This window comes from Balaenoptera borealis (genome assembly GCF_965194805.1).
Source record: "Balaenoptera borealis genome assembly, chromosome: 12".
In the NCBI taxonomy this organism is placed as follows: domain Eukaryota; kingdom Metazoa; phylum Chordata; class Mammalia; order Artiodactyla; family Balaenopteridae; genus Balaenoptera; species Balaenoptera borealis.
Window position 1 is genome coordinate 56,592,485 of NC_138869.1, and position 20,480 is coordinate 56,612,964.

At 38.5% G+C, this 20,480-nt stretch overlaps 1 protein-coding gene across 6 annotated transcripts in view; it reads right to left on the minus strand.

Moving 5' to 3' along the window:
- CNOT10 (CCR4-NOT transcription complex subunit 10) overlaps positions 1 to 20,480 on the minus strand; it is a 64,527-nt gene that overhangs the window by 27,401 nt on the left and 16,646 nt on the right. For all 6 annotated transcript variants that reach the window (XM_082348540.1, XM_082348535.1, XM_082348537.1 and 3 more), the window contains 8 exons: positions 18,287 to 18,437; positions 15,674 to 15,816; positions 12,664 to 12,750; positions 12,026 to 12,109; positions 10,441 to 10,558; positions 7,365 to 7,514; positions 5,042 to 5,244; positions 530 to 651 (listed from right to left, as the gene is read on the minus strand). In XM_082348540.1, the coding sequence (XP_082204666.1) occupies positions 530 to 651; positions 5,042 to 5,244; positions 7,365 to 7,514; positions 10,441 to 10,558; positions 12,026 to 12,109; positions 12,664 to 12,750; positions 15,674 to 15,816; positions 18,287 to 18,437 (1,058 nt within the window). The remainder of the gene's footprint in view (positions 1 to 529; positions 652 to 5,041; positions 5,245 to 7,364; positions 7,515 to 10,440; positions 10,559 to 12,025; positions 12,110 to 12,663; positions 12,751 to 15,673; positions 15,817 to 18,286; positions 18,438 to 20,480) is intronic.

The following is a 20,480-nucleotide window of genomic DNA, read 5'->3' on the forward strand; positions in this document are numbered from 1 at the left end:
GTTTTTTACAAAGCCTACTACTTTAGAAATAATAGCAACTCCAAATTGGAATCTTTGTAAAAGATAAAGATGTTCATATTTAAAAGCTGTTCAATTGAAAACTTGTTCTACATGTGACAGCTTTATAATACTTTTGTTTATATATGTGTTAGTACTTTTTTCTCCTGATACTAAGAATTAGCTTTAGGGACTATGAGAAAATAAAAATAACTAAATGAAAAGTATCAATGATAAACTATATAAAAAGGAAACATCAAGATGCCCTCTTCTGGACATTCTGAATAATGGCACTGAATAGACCAGGGTTTCTTAGGGCATCAACAATTTCAGCACCCATGGTTGTAATAAACCAAAATCATATGTCAAATAACATTCACCACATACCTATGTATAGAAGTCTATTTCTTGAAGAAGCAATAAAATCTAATTACAAAGTGGCTCCTCCTATGAAGTAATTCCTAAGCATATTTTTTATACATAACATTACTATGAAATATTATTATACACTTTCTCTTAGCAAAATACTTACTTATATACAGTATTTTGTATGGACTGTGATGCCAGAACTATCTTACGATGATAGCCTTGACCAACAATAGACTGTACAATTCCTTTTTTACTTGGAAGACCTTTAGTTTCTTGTTCAGAAGTCTACAAAATACAAATAATTTCCAATTAATTTAATGGAATTGTAAGATGGGGTATGAAAAATAATCTAGTACCTTTCACAATTACTCTAAGAAAATTCTTAAGATCCTTAAGATTCTTAAGATCAATGTGGAGTTTTGGGTGATACAGGAAATGTCTGGTAGTGAAGAGAAGGGTACATGAGTCTGAAAGTCTGCGATATACACTACACTTTATTAGTATAAAGTCTGAGGTAATTATGAGGAAAAAAAGCAATTCAAGAATGACTCAAGTGGGACTCCACTGCAGGGGGTGCGGGTTCGATCCCTGGTCAGGGAACTAAGATCCCACATGCCACAAGGTGCGTCCAAAAAAAAAAAGAATGACTCAACTAACAAGGTCTTACTATATAGCACAGCACAGAGAACTACTTTCAATATCCCATGATAAACCATAATGGAAAAGAATATATATAAAAAAAGAATGTATTAAAAAAAAAAAGAATTACTCAAGCATTTATTTAGAATGATTTATTTGGACCATTCTGTGCCCCAGGCACCATGCTGCATGTGATGGGCACGTCGATGTCAGAGTAAGGAAAATAAAAGCCACAAAAACACAGTGAACAAGAGAAGGGAAGCAGCTACACTTCCTAAAACACATATCTTTTCCTTCTTAATTCAAAGTATTAATTAAAGTGTCAACAACATATACACACTAACAAGCTATATATGTCAAAATTTACGTGGGCACAATTCTTACCTTCTAGGAAATTAAAATTCTAAAGCCCTGTAAACATTAAACTGATAAAAGCTACTTACACATACACATAGTTTTTTTTTTTTTTGATATTTCACTACAATACATCATCTCACTACAGAAGCTTGGTGGTGCCAGTTTCCTTTATCTTCCTCCTTCACTCTAAGTCTCCGATTTACCTGCATTTTGTAAAGTCCTGCAGATTCTCATACACAGGAACAAACTGGAGCCAATTCATAGGAACTTGCAGAGATAAACACTGCCCTGCAAAAAGTCCATCTCTAAACACAAATGTTTCTGTACTATTACTTCTTGCTCTGTAACAGAACTTTCTTATAGTTGTACTTCCATATATGTATGACTTTTAACAAGGATTCACTTGTAGATTCATTTTAGAAAGAAAGTATTACATAACACAAAAAATACAATAAAACTGACTGGAACTAATTTTGTCTTGAGGAGGCGGCTAAGGAACATTAGTGAAAAATAAGAAAGAGTGGATATTCTGAACCATGATAGGAAGGCCTTCTCTTCTGACCTTTTTTCCTGGTGGGGGGATAAGTTTGTGATGGTTTGTTCATACTCTCTTCCCTGATCCTTAAGGCTGTAGAAGCTGATCAGATGGCTAGATATAGATAGAACTAAAAATCCACAATAATATGCCATAGCTTCAATAATAGATCAGTAGCCAAAAAAGTGTGCCAAAACAGTCTTTCTTTTCTTTTTTTTCTCTTCTTCTTTCTTTCTCTCTCTCTCTCTCTCTCCCCCTCCCTCCCTCCCTCTCTCTCTTTATTTTTTTCTTTCTTTATTGCTGCGTTGGGTCTTTGTTGCTGCGCGCGGGCTTTCTCTAGTTGCGGTGAGCGGGGGCTACTCTTTGTTGCGGTGCGCGGGCTTCTCATTGTCATGGCTTCTCTTGTTGCAGAGCACGGGCTCTAGGCGCTCAGGCTTCAGTAGTTGTGGCACGTGGGCTCAGTAGTTGTGGCTTGTGGGCTCTAGAGCTCAGGCTCAGTATCTGTGGCACACAGGCTTAGTTGCTCCACGGCATGTGGGATCTTCCAGGGCCAGGGCTCGAACCCGTGTCCCTTGTATTGGCAGGCAGATTCTTAACCACTGTGCCACCAGGGAAGCCCCCAGAACAGTCTTAATGTAAAATAATGATTTGTAATTTAAGTATTTGCAATTTTATAGTGTCTTGGCAGTAGGAACTGCACTCAAGAAATACAAGTTTCAGAAAAGTAAATGGTTCATGGTGATTTTTTAAGTAGCCTTCTCTCTTTTTTTTTTTTTTTTTAGAAAGAAGGAAATTCTACCATTTTTAATGAATGAATGAATGAATGAATGAATTTGGCTGCATCGGGGCTTAGCTGTGGCACGTGGGATTTCTGTTGCGGCGCTTGGGCTCAGTAGTTGCGGCATGTGGGCTTAGTTGCCCTGCACGTGAGATCTTAGTTCCCCGACCAGGAACTGAACCTGTGTCCCCTGCATTGGAAGGTGGATTCTTAACCACTGGACCACCAGGGAAGTCCTAAGTAGCCTTGCATTGGGTCTTCGTTGCTGCGTGCAGGCTTTCTCTAGTTGCAGCGAGCGGAGGTTACTCTTCATTGCGGTATGCGAGCTTCTCATTGTGGTGGCTTCTCTTGTTGTGGAGCACGAGCCCTAGGCACGTGGGCTTCAGTAGTTGTGGTGTGCGGGCTCAGTAGCTGTGGCTTGCGGGCTCGAGAGCGCAGGCCCAGTAGTTGTGGCGCACGGGCTTAATTGCTCCGCGGCATGTGGGATCTTCCCGGACCAGGGATTGAACCCATGGTCCCCTGCATTGGTAGGCGGATTCTTAATCACTGCGCCACCAGGGAAGTCCCTGAGTCTATGTTTTTTATCTAGCAAATCTTTTCTTATATATCATACACTGCCCAGGTAAACATAAACCCTGCATCTGCCAGAAGAGGTCTGAAACAACATGCATCAGATAATGAGGACAAAATGACCTCTTTGGCATCACCAATTTAATAATTAAATTGGTTCTGTTTATTAAAAAATGAATTTATTTTGGAAGGTACAAACTGCTCTGTTCAGCATCCTTTTTGTCCTGAGTAAATAAATGTTATGAAATTTTATTTGGAGTTCATAATTTCTCCTCTTGGGATTTTCCTCAAGTGTATTTTGGGGTTGTTTTTACTGTCTTTTCGGTCACCTCAGGTTTTATTTTACAGTCCTTTTTTTTTTTTGGCTGTGCTGTGCGCAGCTTGCAGGATCTTAGTTTCCCAACCAGGGACTGAAACTGGGCCCTTGGTAGTGAAAGCACTGGACGGGCAGGGAGTTCCCCACCTCAGGTTTTAGAAAGAGGAGAAGCACAAAGATAAACAGATAATTATTTATAGCAAATTTCCTATTAGTAGCACAGACTGTGAGTGTTCTGGTATCCACCAAGTTATGACAACCAAGTCATCTTTACCATCGTTTAAGTTACAAATTTAGAACTTTCTAGAAAAAATGGGAGGAAAAAACCATCAGAATGGAATCCATAGAAGAAAGACAATCCTAAAAGTACTACTTCTAAAAATAAGTAATTTTAAAAGAAAATGTTAAACCTTACTAAGGCATCCAACACTGATTAAATTCATCACATTAAAGAGAATAAGCAATTTCTACAGATTCTTGTTTTAAAAAAGTGTAAATTCTGCCTAGAGTTGTTTATCAGCTAATTTAAGAATTATCTAATAAGAACGTTGTCCCTTAAAAGGGACAATGAAATAAACCATTAAAGCCTCAAAAACAACATTCATCTCTTCCCCCAGTGGCATACTCAAATCATAAACTACTTTAAGTATCAAGTGTGAAAACTGCCAGGCAAACACACCTCTTTAATCCCTTTAGTTCCTGTAGTTGCTTTTCAGGAAGTGTTATCACCTATGGTAAGCATGCCAGGCAAAACTTCAGGATGCCATACCCCCCACCTCCACAGACCTGATGAGCCTGAGTCTGGCAACGGCGGGGGGTAGGGGGTGGCTAGGAAATGGGGTGGTACAGACATCTGGTGATTCTGATACAACCTGTCTTTCCCCTACCTCCCACTGACCCCTCCCCACTTGAGATTCAAAAGGCTTTCACCAACTGCCGTTTGGAGATAATCTAGGCATGGACACTAGTGTAAACTGGCCTATTTCTCACGGCCACCGTGGATGAACACGTGTCAGAGAGAAACAGCCTGGTAATCCACTAACTCGACAACATTTACTGAATCAAAAGTAAACCCTGCCGGCATGGAGGAAGCACAGTGTAAAGCGGTTCTTTCCACACTCACTGTGTTATCAGCAGCCCTCCTTTAATCACTGGGCGCACACACCACTCTCACACCAGCTGATGGCGTGGCCCCTGCCCCAGCAGCTCGCAGACCACTGTTTCAACAGATATGACCTTCTTAATGGCTTCAACTTTTCAACATGACTGCTGACACATGTTGCCGTGCTCACCAAGAGTCAGAAAGTGAACACATGACTTCATGAAACTAAATTTTGTTCAACTGATAAAGAACAGAAGACTATCTTTACAAATTCCCTGAGAGTTAAAAAGGGGAGGAGGTCTTTATGTGACCAAGTATTTATTGCTCTCCATGCAACAAGTGGGGGTGGGGTGGGGGTTCAAAAAGACAGAGACTCACCCCCTTATTGGCAGCAATGCAGCACTCAGCCAGCCTCAGCCAGAGGCGGGGGTTTGCATGGTAAACCTGAACAGCTTCAATCAGACACTCAAATGCAGCAAGAGGCCTTCCAATGTGAAGCAGCTGAATCCCACAGTTATACAGCAACTCATACCTCTTGTTGGTTAGTAATGTACACATGGGTCTTCCTGAAAATTTTTTGCCTGATGATAAAAAGCAGATGAGAATCATCAGATTTAAAATAACAGCTCCACTGAAAACATTTATACCACTAAGTACTCAACTACTGCCTTTTTGACACCAATGACCCCAATCCCCAATTTGAAGTTGTAAACAGCTCTCACCACAATGATGATTTCCATCCCCAACCCCACAAATATCCTCCAGAGGCATCTCAGTTGTCTGTGCTTGTGGGGCCAGAGATGTGTCTTCTCATTACCAGCTCCTCAGGCAACAATGTTCCAGGAAGGCAAAGACCCACTCTCACTCCACTGAACCTTACACTACCTTTCCACACTTTTAGAGCCTGCAAGAAGATTCCACTCTTTTTCACTTTCAGTTCAGTTAGCCATGTTATCATTATGTGTTTTCTTAACCAGAAGCATTCAGTTAATCTTAGGGTGTTGAGGAACTTTACCACGGAAATAAAAAATTAATGTACTATACCTACAATGACTATTGTTCACTCATTCTTTTTTTTAAAAAAATTAATTATTTATTTTTGGCTGCGCTGGGTCTTGGTTGCTGCACACGGGCTTTCCCTAGTTGTGGCGAGCGGGGGCTACTCTTTGTTGCAGTGCGTGGGCTTCTCACTGAGGTGGCTTCTCTTGTTGAGGAGCACAGGCTCTAGATGCGCGGACTCAGTTGTTGTGGCTCGTGGGCTCAGTAGTTGTGGCTCGCAGGCTCAGTAGTCGCAGTGCACAGGCTTAGTTGCTCCGCCGCATGTGGGATCTCCCCGGACCAGGGATCGAACCCGTGTCCCCTGCATTGGCAGGCAGATTCTTAACCACTGCGCCACCAGGGAAGTCCCACTCACTTATTCTAACTTTTGCAGGCCATAATAAAATGAGACTAGGGAATTCCCAGGCAGTCCAGTGGTTAGGACCTGGCACTTTCACTGTCGGGGCCCAGATTTGATCCCTGGTCAGGGAACTAAGATCCCACAAGCCGAGTGGTGTGGCCACAAAAAAAAAAAGAAAAAAAGAGACTGTGATTTTTGGGATACATTTTCCATCAATTAAATAGTCTTTAAAATATTTTAAAAAGCAGGACTTCCCTGGTGGTCCAGTGGTTAAGACTCCGTGCTCCCAATGCAGGGGGCCTGGGTTCGATCCCTGGGCAGGGAACTAGATCCTGCATGCTGCAACTGAGAGCCCACACAAGGCAGCAAAGATCCCGTGTGCTGCAACTAAGACCAGGCACAGCCAAATAAATAAATACATAAATATTTTTAAAAACAATAAATATTTTTCAAAAAATTAAAAAATTTTTAAATATTTTAAAAAGCTAAATAATTGCCTGATTTTAAGCATTTCAGATCAAGGATCCACATCCTATGAATATTAAAGGAATAAACTCCAGGAATTTGCTTAAAGATTGTCAGGTGCTGTCAACAGTATCACATTTGAAACCGTGAAAAGAAGCTAGAATAAAACTAGTTTGGCACAGTCAAGAAATCTCAGCAAGGGCTTCCCTGGTGGCGCAGTGGTTGAGAATCTGCCTGCCAATGCAGGGGACACGGGTTCGAGCCCTGGTCTGGGAAGATCCCGCATGCTGCGGAGCAACTAGGCCCGTGAGCTACAATTACTGAGCCTGCGCGTCTGGAGCCTGTGCTCCACAGCAAGAGAGGCCACGATAGTGAGAGGCCCGCGCACTGCGATGAAGAGTGGCCCCCGCTTGCCACAGCTAGAGGAAGCCCTCGCACAGAAATGAAGACCCAACACAGCCCAAAAAATAAATAAATAAATAAATAATAATTAAAGGTGCTAATAATTAAAAAAAAAATAGAAACCAGGGATCTCTGGCTGATTTACCTTTAAAAAAAAAAAAAAAAAAACTCAGCAAAATATTTAGCTTTATCACATTTACCATATGGGATTACTGACTTTCAAATCCATGAAAAAGTGAATGTAGCTTAAACTTCTTTAATTATTACTCAAAGGAGCAACACCTACAAAAAATCCCCAGAGTCAAATTTTTGGGCAGGATCAGTGTTAAGTGTATGTAAGAACACATGGCATGCATTTTAACCAGATGCTTGCTCTTTAAAATCGTATTTTCCTCAAATAGTAAAATATAAACTGTCCCCCTTTAATGGGCTTACCTGGATCAGTGCTACCTGCACTGAGCTGTGCACAGACGTTGTCATTCTCCTGCAGAGCCTTTTTAAAGTAGAAAATTCCCAAATTGTGCTTGCTCATGGCAAAATGGATACAACCAAGATTATTCCAGAACATGCACCTCAAGCATTCACCTGAGAAAAACATACGTAAGTTTATCCACAAATTTTATTGTTGATACACATCATACAAGAATCAGGCTTAGCGAGCAAGAGTTAATTATATATGCAATTCTACTCAGTCCTTACAGAACAGTTTATAAGGCATTTGAAATTTAGGAAACATCTGAAAATTTTGTAAACTCCTTTTCTCTTAAAATCTCTTATTAAAGGTGATAAATCAATCCTGCATTTTGATTTTGTTAGCCTGTTTAGTTTTTTCTTCTGATTTAATTTTTAATAATCATAGGCAAATGATACAAAAATGCAAAGGACAAGAAGTATTTATTAGTAACATAATATGTACGCACTGCATCCGCACAACAAAATATTATGTACAAACTGGAAGGAATGCAGCAAGCTACAGAAACAGTCAAAATATATTAAATGAAGAATAGCAAGTATATGTAAACAGAACATGTAAAATCCTGCTTTGGTTTGTTCAACCCTAAGTCTCCACTCTTCTTTCCGTTCACACTCCTTTAAATATGACTATGGCTGAGCATCTATCTTCCCATGTGTGTTGGGCATTTGTATTTCTTATCCTGTACACTTGCCTCTTCCTGCTCTTTACCCATTTAAAAAATTTGGTTACAGATGTTTTTCCTATTGGTTACCTGCTAGTGTGTATGTTATAGAAACCTTCTGTCACATCTGTTTCAATTATTTCCCTCCACTTCCAGTTTGTCATCTGTCTTGTGACTAGGTTCAGAGGGTGTGTGTATGCTTGTTTTCAATCATAAAAAGTTTTACATTTTTATGTGGTCAAATTTAGTAATCTTTTCTAAACTGTATGGTTCTTGGATTTTGGATAATGTTTAATCGAGGCTTCCCCACCACAAAAATAAAATATTCATCCAAGTTTTCTTTTGCTGTTTTTATGATTTTATTTTTACATTATAATCCTGCATCTCTCTAGATTTTATGTTGGTGTAATGAAAGCAATCCAGGTTTTTCTAAATTGTTTCTTTTTCTAAATGGTTTCCCAAACATTCCAAAACAATTTACTGATAGTCTGTCGTTTCCTCAATGATATAAAACACCCAACTAGATTGATAAAATTAATAATCAGAATATTCATTCAATGCTAAAAACTAAAGGTTGGCCTCTGATATATTTTAAAATTAAACAATGAGAATATTTAAGAAAAAAAAAACTAGGCTGAGGAAAAAAGAGTAAGAAATACACTAACATGTTTTAAAGGAGGTTGCTTCTGGCGAGTGGCATTATGAACAATTTAGGAGAAATTCTATTCCCAAATCTTCTCTAATAAGCCTATTTTATCAGCAGCAAACACTGAATTTTATGTGTGGGAAGCAAATTAAAGATTTTAAAATTAATACTATGAAAAATATCAATACATTAAAGTATATAACTATATATAAAATCTATCCTATTAGATTATCATAACTGTTGACTAGTCAACTACATGTCCTGCTCCATTTTAAAGACTGACAACATCTGAAATTCTGAAATCTGTGTCAAGACAATTCTAAGTAAAATTTCTGCAATGTATATTACCTGTTTAGTCTGAGAGACCGTTCCAGTTTGGGTGTTAGAGGGTCTCTGAGGGGAAACTATGACAATAAAAACATGAAAAATAAAAATTTAACAGAATCAGAAATGGGTACTCAGAACAAATGGAGTACCCAAGAGAATTATAATGGAAAAAACTGCCTTTCTCCATCCTCTATGACTCCACTGAACTGAAGGGGTGAATGGGGGAAGGTTTGAGTATGCTTGCATGTGTGTTCTGTGCATTGGTCTGAATAGAATCTCAAACAAAACAAACACTATATTCATCCTTTGCATTCTGAACTTGGTACAAAATATTTTCAATAGTTTAACCTTGGGGACTTCTCTGGCGGTCCAGTGGTTAAAGACTTCGCCTTCTAATGCAGGGGGTGCGGGTTCGATCCCTGGTTGGGGAGCTAAGATCCCACATGCCTCGTGGCCAAAAACCAAAACATAAAACAGAAGCAATATTGTAACAAGTTCAATAGAGACTTTAATTAGATTTCTTTTTTAAAATTAATTAATTAATTAATTAATTAATTTTTGGCTGTGTTGGGTCTTCGTTGCTGTGTGCGGGCTTTCTCCAGTTGCGGCGAGCGAGGGTTACTCTTCATTGTGGTGCACGGGCTTCTCATTGCAGTGGCTTCTCTTGTTGCAGAGCACAGGCTCTAGGGCACGTGGACTTCAGTCGTTGTGGCACGCAGGCTCTAGAGCGCAGGCTCAATAATTGTGGCGCATGCGCTTAGCTGCTCTGCGGCATGTGGGATCTTCCCGGACTAGGGCTTGAACCCGTGTCCCCTGCATTGGCAGGCGGATTCTTAACCACTGCGCCACCAGGGAGGTCCCAATAGAGACTTTAAAAACGGTCCACATTAAAAAAAAAAATCTTAAAAAAAAAAAAGTTTAACCTCATTTCTTGAATAGTTTAACCTCATTTCCTTCTTCCCCATAAAACAGCAATGATATGAACTTAAATGACAGCTGCAAATTTTACCTTTCATTTTACTATCATATTATTCACTGCTTTTATGCGAGAGAAGGGAAAAGTAAAAACATTATGATCTCATTTCCTTAAAAGGACTCATTTCACAAAGCAAAAGACCAAGGACCTTATGCCCTGGACATAATTTCGAAGCTGGTATTAAAACCAAAATGATAGAAAGAGCATGTGAAGTGAAAGAAAAGTAAAATAAGAAGGGAGGCTTCTTTTAAAATGGAAATGAGTAATAAAATAAAATACCAGGAATTTTCTGAAGCAGCAATAATAAAACATTTTCATTTAAAAAATTAGCAAAAATCACTCTGAAGAGCAGTCTAGGGAAAAAAACCAAGGAACAAGGCATAAGAGTCAGGAAGAAAATACCAAAACTTCACAATTTTCTTTTACCTGTTTTCATGAATCCTGGATGCTCAGCAATGTTTGAACTATTCAACAGCTTCACAGCTTTTCGATAATTGCCTCTTAAGTACTCAAAATTGCTTTTAAGAAACAGGGAGGGTGCGGACTGTAAAGAAAACATAAGTTTCTTACAGTTTGTACTCAGATGCCTAATGTGAGATCATAATCAGACTGTTGCACTGGCATGTGGTCAAGAGCATACATGAGTCACTTAAGCCACCGTCACAAAAACTATGGTCTCTGAGCTTTCCATTGCTCTCACAATCTAAAACAATGAAACCTGGCAGAGAGCACTTTACAAACTGAATTATTAAAGGTCTACCTAAAAAAATACATACAACATATATGAGTAAGAATACAGTCTGCAAAATATCCACTGTCTTCATCTATTACACTATTAACTGAAAGCCAATTTAACAGCAGAAACTAAGTCCTTCATTTTAATGGTTATCACAGAGACTGGTGATCTCCCTTATTTTTTAGGATATAAATACACCTCCATTAGAACCCAAAGAAGTACAAATAATCAAATGCTTTTCCAAGTGGGGGAAAAAAGTGTCATTTTATGAATGGAAAAATTCCCTAACAGAATTCCTTATTTTCAAGGGCTAATCTTGCTGTTACAAAAATCATGCTTTAGATCACAGACCACCTTTTGCTTCTCCTAAAACTTCCTCCTGAAGTTTTCCCTGATTTGGGTATGACTAACAATTATTTATTTTCCTGTTTGTCTCTCCCCTCTGACTATGGCATCCTTTAAGGAAGGGAATCATGTCTTTTCTCCCAAGAAAGGTTTGATAATGGCTGGCTGGCTACTTATACTTAAGCCTTTCCCTCTTAGCCTCAAGTCTACCCTTCAGGTCTAGGCTACAACTGTTCTCAAAAATCACTTGAGTAAAACTGACCCAGTGGCCAATCTGGATCCTGCCTGAGATTTCTAGAGTCAAGTTTCTTGAACTATTCCTTCTATAAACCGTATCTCTTTATGATTTCACACTTTTAGTTAACAGTTTTCCTAAACGTATCTGTCTCTTCCCTCTACTGTCTTTAAAAAAATTACTTATTAGTGGAGGGATGGGGTGGAGGGAAATGAAAGAGTAATTATAACTCAAGTACTCTGGCACTAATCAAACTGAAGGTATTGTCAAGCCAAAGATCATTTGGAAGGGGAAGGTTTGGGTTACAACCAAACTGTTTATCTTCAATAAATGTTTTGAGTATAATCTAAAAAAATCCTAAAGTGTCTAATAACAGTAAATGTTTAAGTGAATTGTGATAAACCACTCAAAGAATTCTGGATAGCTATTCAAAATGGTGGTTTTGAAGGCTATATACCAAAGGGAAATGCTTGTTATAATTTTAAGTGAGAAAAGTACGATGTTAAATTATAGACACAGTATGATCACTACTTCACAACTCAATATAAAGGTTTACAGCTGGCAGTATATATGCACTATAATAGACTGTGCTAAATTATTTAAAACTGATAATACCTATTGTCCAAATAAGAAAATTTAGGACATAAAAGCTGCTAATTGAAAAAAAAAAAGAGAAAACTCAAGAAGAAACTTACATTCCCAGCTGTGTTCATGACAGACTTGATTTCCCTTTTGCATGCCTTCAGGGACTTCATTTGGATATACGCTCTTACTTTGTACTGTCAAAGGAAAAACGCTAGTATGTAGGAACTGTAGTGGATTTACAGATGCTGAAGCAATTTTACTTTCTAGTTAAGAAAATTAAACCCAATCTGTTCACAACAGTTATACCAGTTACTTGCAAAAGTGAGTTTAAAATTATCTTAAATAATCTATTTTTATTGTACTCTTGGAATATACTTTTAAAAACTAAAACATGGCAGGATGAAATTTATAACTAAGTTCCAAGCAAAAATCCTATTAATTCTTAACTGCATATGCCTAACTAACAATGAATTTTAAAATTCTACAAACTAATTTTTATCATCCAATACATTCCCAGGCCATTTCTCTCAATTTTCTATAGAGAAGTAAAAGAAATGACATTGCATTATCATCTTGAGCAAAATATATTTAGAAGGATAAATGTGCTTCTAAACTGTAATACTTCAAAGCCAAATAAACATACATGCCTTGAATTATTTACTGCTCTCAATGATCTATCACATTCTTCATCATTCATAACTACTAGTAAATACATGTCACATATAACTTCTCTTAAAATTTATGCTACCTGATGTATCTTTGACTTCGCAGCTTCTATTAGAGCTCCACTTTCAGCTTTATGATTAGACCCATCTTTGTTGCTGTTATTACCAGTCTGTAGGGTGGTGAAACAAAGTTAACCAAAATTAAATATTTTTGACCATAATTGAAATCACTGATTTCCAAGTGAGCTAATCTAAATCACCTAGAGAACATTTTCAAAATTCGGAATCCCAGGTCCCAGAGATTCAGGTTTAATTGTTTGGAGTGGGTCACAGATGTAGAGAACAAACTTATGGTTACCAAGCAGGGAACGGAGGGTGGGACAAATTGGGAGACTGGGATTGACATATATACACCACTATATATAAAATAGATAACTAATGAGAACCTACTGTTTAGCACAGGGAACGCTACTCAATGCTCTGTGGTGACCTAAATGGGAAGGAAATCTAAAAAAGAGCGGTTATATGTACACGTATAACTGATTCACTTTACGGTACAGCAGAAACTAACACAACACTATAAAGCAACTATACTCCAATAAAAATTTTTAAAAAAACAGTTTGGAGTGGGTGACAAGAAACTCTACTTATAAGAAGCTCATAGTTTAGTATAGTGATGGGCTAGGTTTAAAAAGGCTGGCTATTGGACTTCCCTGGTGGCACAGTGGTTAAGAATCCGCCTGCCAATGCAGGGGACACAGGTTCGATCCCTGGTCTGGGAAGATCCCACATGCGGTGGAGCAACTAAGCCCGTGTGCCACAACTACTGAGCCTGTGCTTTAGAGCCTGCGTGCCACAACTACTGAAGCCCACGCGCTCTAGAGCCTGTGCTCCCCAACAAGAGAAGCCACCTCAATGAGAAGCCCGAGCACTGCAACGAAGAGTAGCCCCCGCTTGCCGCAACTGGAGAAAGCCCGAGCGCAGCAACGAAGACCCAAAGCAGCCAAAAATAAATAAATAAATAAATAAATACATTTATTAAAAAAAAAAAAAAAAAAAAAAAAAGCCTGGATATTACTTGGTCAGAACTCAGATTGTCTTTCTACAACCCATAATAGATCATGTCATTCCCTCTTTAAAAACTTTCTCTGGGGACTTCCTTGCTGGTCCAGTGGCTAAGACTCCACGCTCCCAATGCAGAGTGCCTGGGTTCGATCCCTGGTCAGGGAACTAGATCCCACATGCTACAACTAAGAATTCGCACGCAGCAACGAAGATAATGCGTGCTGCAACTAAGACCCGGTGCAGCCAAATAAGTAAATAAATTAAAAAACAAAACTAAACTTTCTCTGGTATCAACACTGCCAACATCATACCCTAAATACCTAGCAAAGTATTCAAAGTCCTTCATGATCTGACCCATATTTGAGCTGCCAATCTCACCCCAATGATCTCCATCACATCCCTCAGGTACTCCCCAGGTCAGATTACCAGAAATCCCTCCCACACACCACTCTCACTCCTTCTGTACTCTCTACTCTGCCAGGATGGTCATCCTGCTCCATCTTTCCTCTTCTGACTTGTTGAACTGTTACATCTTTCAAGGCTCAAATCAAACATCCAAACTGCTCTGAAACGTTCCCTAACCTCCTTCCTCCTTGTCATGAACAGATTTTGCTCCATCTTTCTCTTCCCACAGACGTGAGCTCCTTGAAAAGCAACAACTGCAGTGTTTTCATTTTTGTCACCTTAGTACCACCTCATAGAGCACACAGCATCTGCTGAAATGAGTTATAGTTCATCAACTATTACAAGTACTGAATATAAAAACGAAATATTTTACTACACAACAGTGTTTGGGAATAATGCTAAGATTATTTAACTGAACTCTCAGATATACACACTTGTAAAAAGTAATGCTAAATGTTTATTTTTAAACCTCAAGAACTTATACAGGCAGAAAGAAATGTATTGATAATCTGTTTTCTACAAACACTCCTTTTTCAACAAAGAAGCAGGAAGAGGAAGAAAGAAGGATCATCCCTTGGCGGCCAGAAGCACAAGCAAAATGAAAAACACAAGAATGAAGATGTATTCTTAATTTACACCAAGTGTCTCCAGAACGTGGTGAAGCTTAATTGTCATAAATATGTCCTCTTTTTGAAGAACTTTAATGATGAAATTTCCCCAGATTATGGAATTTTGTTGTCTTCATTCTAATCTTCACATTCTGTAAAACTAATATCTCACACATGAAAAGATGTGAACATATATCCTTGGTCATTAGGGAAATCAAAACTATTATGAGGTACTACTTCATACCAATTAGGATGGTTACAATTTTTAAAAGACAGGTAAGGGCTGGTGAGAATGTGGAGAAAATGGAACCCTCAAAAGTTGCTGGTAGGAATATAAAATAGTGCAGCTACTTTGGAAAAGTCTGGTAGTTCCTCCGAAAATTAAACATAGAGTTACCAAATGATCTGGCAATTCCACTCTTAAATACACACCCAAGAGAATTGAAAACATATGCCCCCACAAAAATTTGTACATCAGTGTTCATAGCAGCATTACTTATAACAGCCAAAAGGGAAAAACAACCCAACGTTCATCAGCTGATGAATGGATTAAAAAATGTGGCATATCTACATAACGGAATATTATTTGGCCATAAAAAGGAATGAAATACATGAAAAAGGAATGCTACAGGCTACCCATGGTAAACTGAAAATAATATACTAGAGGCCAATCACAAAAGGTCACATAGTATATGACTGCATTTATATGAAACGTCCACAAAAGGCAAATCCACAGAGAAAGAAAAGTAAACTAGTGGTTGCCAGAGGCAGAGGGAAGGAGGGAAAGGGAATCACTGCTAACAGGTACAGGGTTTCTTTCCGGAGTGAGGAAGTCATATAGTGGTAAAGGTTGCACAATTCTGTGAGTATACTAAAAACCACTGAATGGTACACTATGAAACGGTAAATTTTGTGTATGTAAATTATATTTTAATAAAGCTGTTAAAATAATATTTAATAACCATAAATATTAATCATACTTTACATTTTAGTCTGATCACCTCAGAACACTCACCTCATTCTTTCCATTTTTGTTATTGTTGCCCTGTGAAATCATTTTTTCTAGAACAGCAAGAAGATGTAAAGCTTTCTCAGCTTGGTAGGTTAATATATACAGGTCTACGAGCAAAAAACACACTGCTTGGGCAAATTTTTCTTCTGGCGGGAAAAAACATGAAAAGAAAAGTCACAATCCAAAGTGAAGCAAGTATCTCAGACCATTCCCCACAGAAAAAGCTCTAAAAAGCAAAGCCTGAGTCTTGACTTAAAGGAATGTTTATTACCTAGAGCTGTGGATGGAACCGACAATGTCATTCTATTAGGCACCTCAAGGTCTCTCATATCAGGGATTCTACTGTCTGAAATTCCTTTGGCAAAATATCTACCAAATACCAGCATATGAAATGAGGAGTATTACTTTAGGTGGAAGGAAACCCTAGTTCCAGTGCCTGCTTGGCTACTTAATAGATGTGCAGCCTCTGCACATCACTGAACTACTTAGACCTCAGCTGGCTGACCTGTAAAACGGGGAGAATACTTCACATGCCTGAAAGGCAGGGGGTGGACCAGGCGATCCCCTGAGGTTCCTTCTAACTCTAAAAAGGTCTATGACTCTAGGAAAAAGACTTCCTTTCTAGGCACAGAGATGGGGAAAAGAAACAGGGTGATTACAGACACAAAAGAAACAAGGTGTGGACTGGAGTATACCAGAAAATTGAAACAGCCAAGAGGAAAATATAAAGACAAAAACTTCAAAGGAAGAAGAGCCCAGCGAAGAGAGGTATATGTCTGGTATATGACATAACACTATTTTCCTTTCCTTTCAAAAGAGAAGATAAATGGAAAGGGTCTAAAAGAAGGCTGCTATAATCAAGAACTGAACATTGCAAAAGCCCTTAAGAGCCTCCTAACAAGTCTTCCTGATTCCATTCTTGCTCTTACACAGTGGCCAGAGTAGAATCCATTTAGAACTAAAGTCAGTGCAGTTGATGTGCAAAGGTCACACATCTCCAAGGGCTGCGCACCACACCTGAAAAACAGTGAGTCCTTCCCTAGGCTAAAATGCTAACCCTGTGCTCCCCACCTCGCTCCAGTCACCATGGCGCTCCTGCTGCTCCCCTCACTTGCCAGGACCACGCTCACCTCAGGGCCTCTGCACACGCTATTACCTCTGGCTGTGATGCTTTCCCCCAGCTGCGTGGCTCACCTCTTCTCTTCGTTCAAGCCTCTCTCAAACACTGTCTTATCCCAGGCCTTCCTCAATTACCTTATCTAAAAATAACATCCCCAGTCAATCCTCTTACCCAATTTTAGCCTTTCTTTGCAGCATTTAACTACCTCGCCATATGTATTTATCGTATTGCCTCTCTCTGCCATTAGAACATAAGCTTAATGAGGGTAAAGACTTTCTCTATTTCATTCACTGTATTATCTTCAGACCCTAGAACAGTGTCTGCTCCATAGGGTATGCTCAATAAATTTATGTTGTATGAAGAGCCAAGTAATAAAGTTAAAAAAAAAAAAAAAAGGTTTTCAAAGAAGGAGGAAAAGTGGATCTAAAAACTGACTAGTTGGTTGCTACATTCTGCTCAGCCATAGTAAAGATGAACATCATTTCATTAACTGTTCTGGAAATTCTAAAAACCAGCTTTCTAGCAAAAGCACATCTGTGCCATCCTAGAAATATAACTGATTTCCAGCTTTACAGGGGAAAGGAACTGGTCCCTAGTCACACAATCTTTCACCACTGAGGTCTCCTGCCTAGTCTGTCAGCCACTGCATCCTCAGGGCAGAGGGGCAGAAGAGCACCCGGAAAAGGCCTCCCTGGAGCCACAGTGAGAGCTCTCCAGCCAGCTGTCAGCACCAGGGACCCTGGAACCTTCCCAAAGCACCAGAGCAGGTACAGACCACCACCTGTCCTGTGGTGACCATAACAGCAATAAGGGGTTTATAAATCAGGAATTCGCCCCAGTGTTTTGAATTTAAAAGAAAGGAGCCATTGAGAAAAAGACAATTGAAATCTGACTGCTTGCAGGCTGGAAACCAGTGGCCCTCTCAAACATTTCCTGGGTCCAGCTTTGCTGCTTTATTTGCTCCCTCTTCTTTCTTTGCCCTTATTGTCTTACTACTCTTACTTGAGGCTAGTAATTGTAAGCTAGTTAACAAAAAAGCTAATTGGGTTCTATACTATCTACTCTATGATTACCCACAAAAATTTCAATTAGGCAATATACAAAATAAAATACTACACTGTCCCCTAACATTCCAAAACACTCCTTCCTTAATACGCTACTCAAGAAAGAAAGGATCAGGTACATGGAGGTGGTGTTTAAACATCAAAGAAAAAAAAAAAATCAGTAAATCTTTTCAATTAGAAATAGCATTTCTAACAGTTATCATCAAAAATTGGGATAGGGGTAACAGTGGGATATTAAAGGAAAACCTGGATTCATCTAAAAGTGATATAATTTTTATTTTTTCTAACCATAAAGAAAACTCGACACAGCTTTTTTTCTTTCTTTAAACACTCACATGTAATTCTGATTCAGGTTATTATCTAGATAAAAGTATCAGAGACCTTCACAGGTATGAGAAGATAGGCAAATTTCTGATTTGACAGATAACATACCAAAAGGTTCTATGAACTGATAAAGTTTTTCACCAACGGATATGGCTTCTGTATACTGCCGGAGATGATACAGGATGACTGCTTGATTGTAATACAACATACTGTTTTCAACATCATCTAATCCATCCATTTCTTCAACAGCCGAGTGCACCTATTAAACAATCAACAGGGATTATGTTCTAACAGTAATAAAGAGCAAAAGTGAAAGAATCTAAATGAATAAACAGGAACACAGGCCAACATTTTTTACTCTAAAATTTTCCACATTTTTAATAGGACCTCTAGATTTTAATTACTCTCACATACTAAAAATTATTTCATTCATATAAAATTCTGCTAAGTAAAACATTCTGATGGGACTTTATTAAGTACCTCACCCAAGGCAAGGTGAGTCTCTTCCTTACCACTGTGAAGGTATCCTCAATGCTTTCTAAAAGCCAGTGTGGCTTCTGAGTTGGGTTCCCACTTTCCAGCCTCACGCAGCAAGAGGCTACATAGGGAGTGGGCAAAACTCAGAACGACCTTTCCTATGAGAACGTTATGAGGTACTTATACATAAGCTTGATTCCATTTTGTAAAAACCAAAGTAAATTTAAACATTAACAAATAATACTATTTAACTATGTGCCAGGCCTGCTACATTAAACCTTTTACAGAGAATACCTCCTTTAATCCTTCTCATACCTCAAGGACATAGATATTATCATTTCCATTTTATAAATAAGGAAACAGCAAAAAAAACCTTAATTATCTTGCCTGAGGTCATATGACTAGAAAGTATACTTTCTGATTTTCCTACTATGTTCAGGTTTTATTCTCACAATTAAAAAAAAAGATTTTTCAAAGTAATGAACAACAAAAATATACTTTGTCACACATGGTGGTGAAAATCGGCTTTTTAATGGCTTTACTAGAACCCTAACATCCACATCTGATACCAAAAGAAGAAAAGTCACAACACTTAGCATTTTAAAGCTAATGACTATCTGTATACCCACTTTCTGTAATAGGCTTTTAAATTTTTATCAAGTTTTACAACCATTCTGTAATTCCATGGAACACATTAAAATGGAATTCCACCTGTATTAAAATTTATCTTTCTTTGCCACCACAAAGACTGCAATAAATTACTGAGGAATGTTAAGTAATTCATTCTAAGACTGACATTTTCCTAAATTAAGCAGTGGAATTTTGACATACAGTTGGCCCTCTGTATCTACAGGTTCCACATCTGTGGATTCAACCAACCACAGATTGAAAACACTTGGGGGAAAAAATTCCATAAAGTTCCTAAAAGCAAAATTTGAATTTGCTGTGCGCTGGCAACTATTTACATAGCATTTACATTGTATTAGGTATTATAAATAATCTAGAGATGATTTAAAGTATACAGGAAGATAGGAAGATGCGTGTAGGTTATATCAAAATATCATGCCATTTCATATACGGGACTTGAACTGTGGATTTTGCTACCGTGGAGTGGGGGATCCCCGGAATCACACCCCCGTGGACCTCCAGGTTTGACTGTACAGGGACTTAACAACCTTGGTCTAGCTAATGATAAGAAACAGAAAGTTCATGACACATAGTGATTTGTAATCAGACTTCTGCAGATTTCAATCACCCATGTGGTGAGCCTGACAGGAGGGTTCAATTGTTAACAAATGGTCCTAGCTAGCTAACAGCATGTGCATCTCAATGAGTTTGGGGTCTTTATAATTTTCACTTATCAAGTCTCTATCTTCAAGTGATTAAAAATAGTCTCTTTAAATAGAGAAAACTCAATTTCCAAAGAAAGATAACACTTCTAGGTAGTCATGCAATGAAGAAAGAATAAGCTAAGAAAGGGATAATTCTCAGCCAGAAAAAGGGGTTTTGGACAAATTAAGGAGTTTTCGTTTCAGCAAAGGTTGAACTTATGAATAACTTTGCCACATTTTCTATGATTCACCAAAATAATCTAGTAATTGCTCCAGCCAGAACAAAATCTACTCACTAAATGAGATAAAAAGTCACTGGAAGTGGCATGGATTGACAAGGTGTGTCACTATGCCCAAAACATGTGACTGAACAGAAGTATGATTTAGAGAAAGCAAGGAGACACAAGTACAAACACTTGTAGGAAACTCAAGAGAGTTGGAAGGCACTGTGCGTGTGTGTGTGTGTTACTGAACCAATCTTATTAAGAATAAAG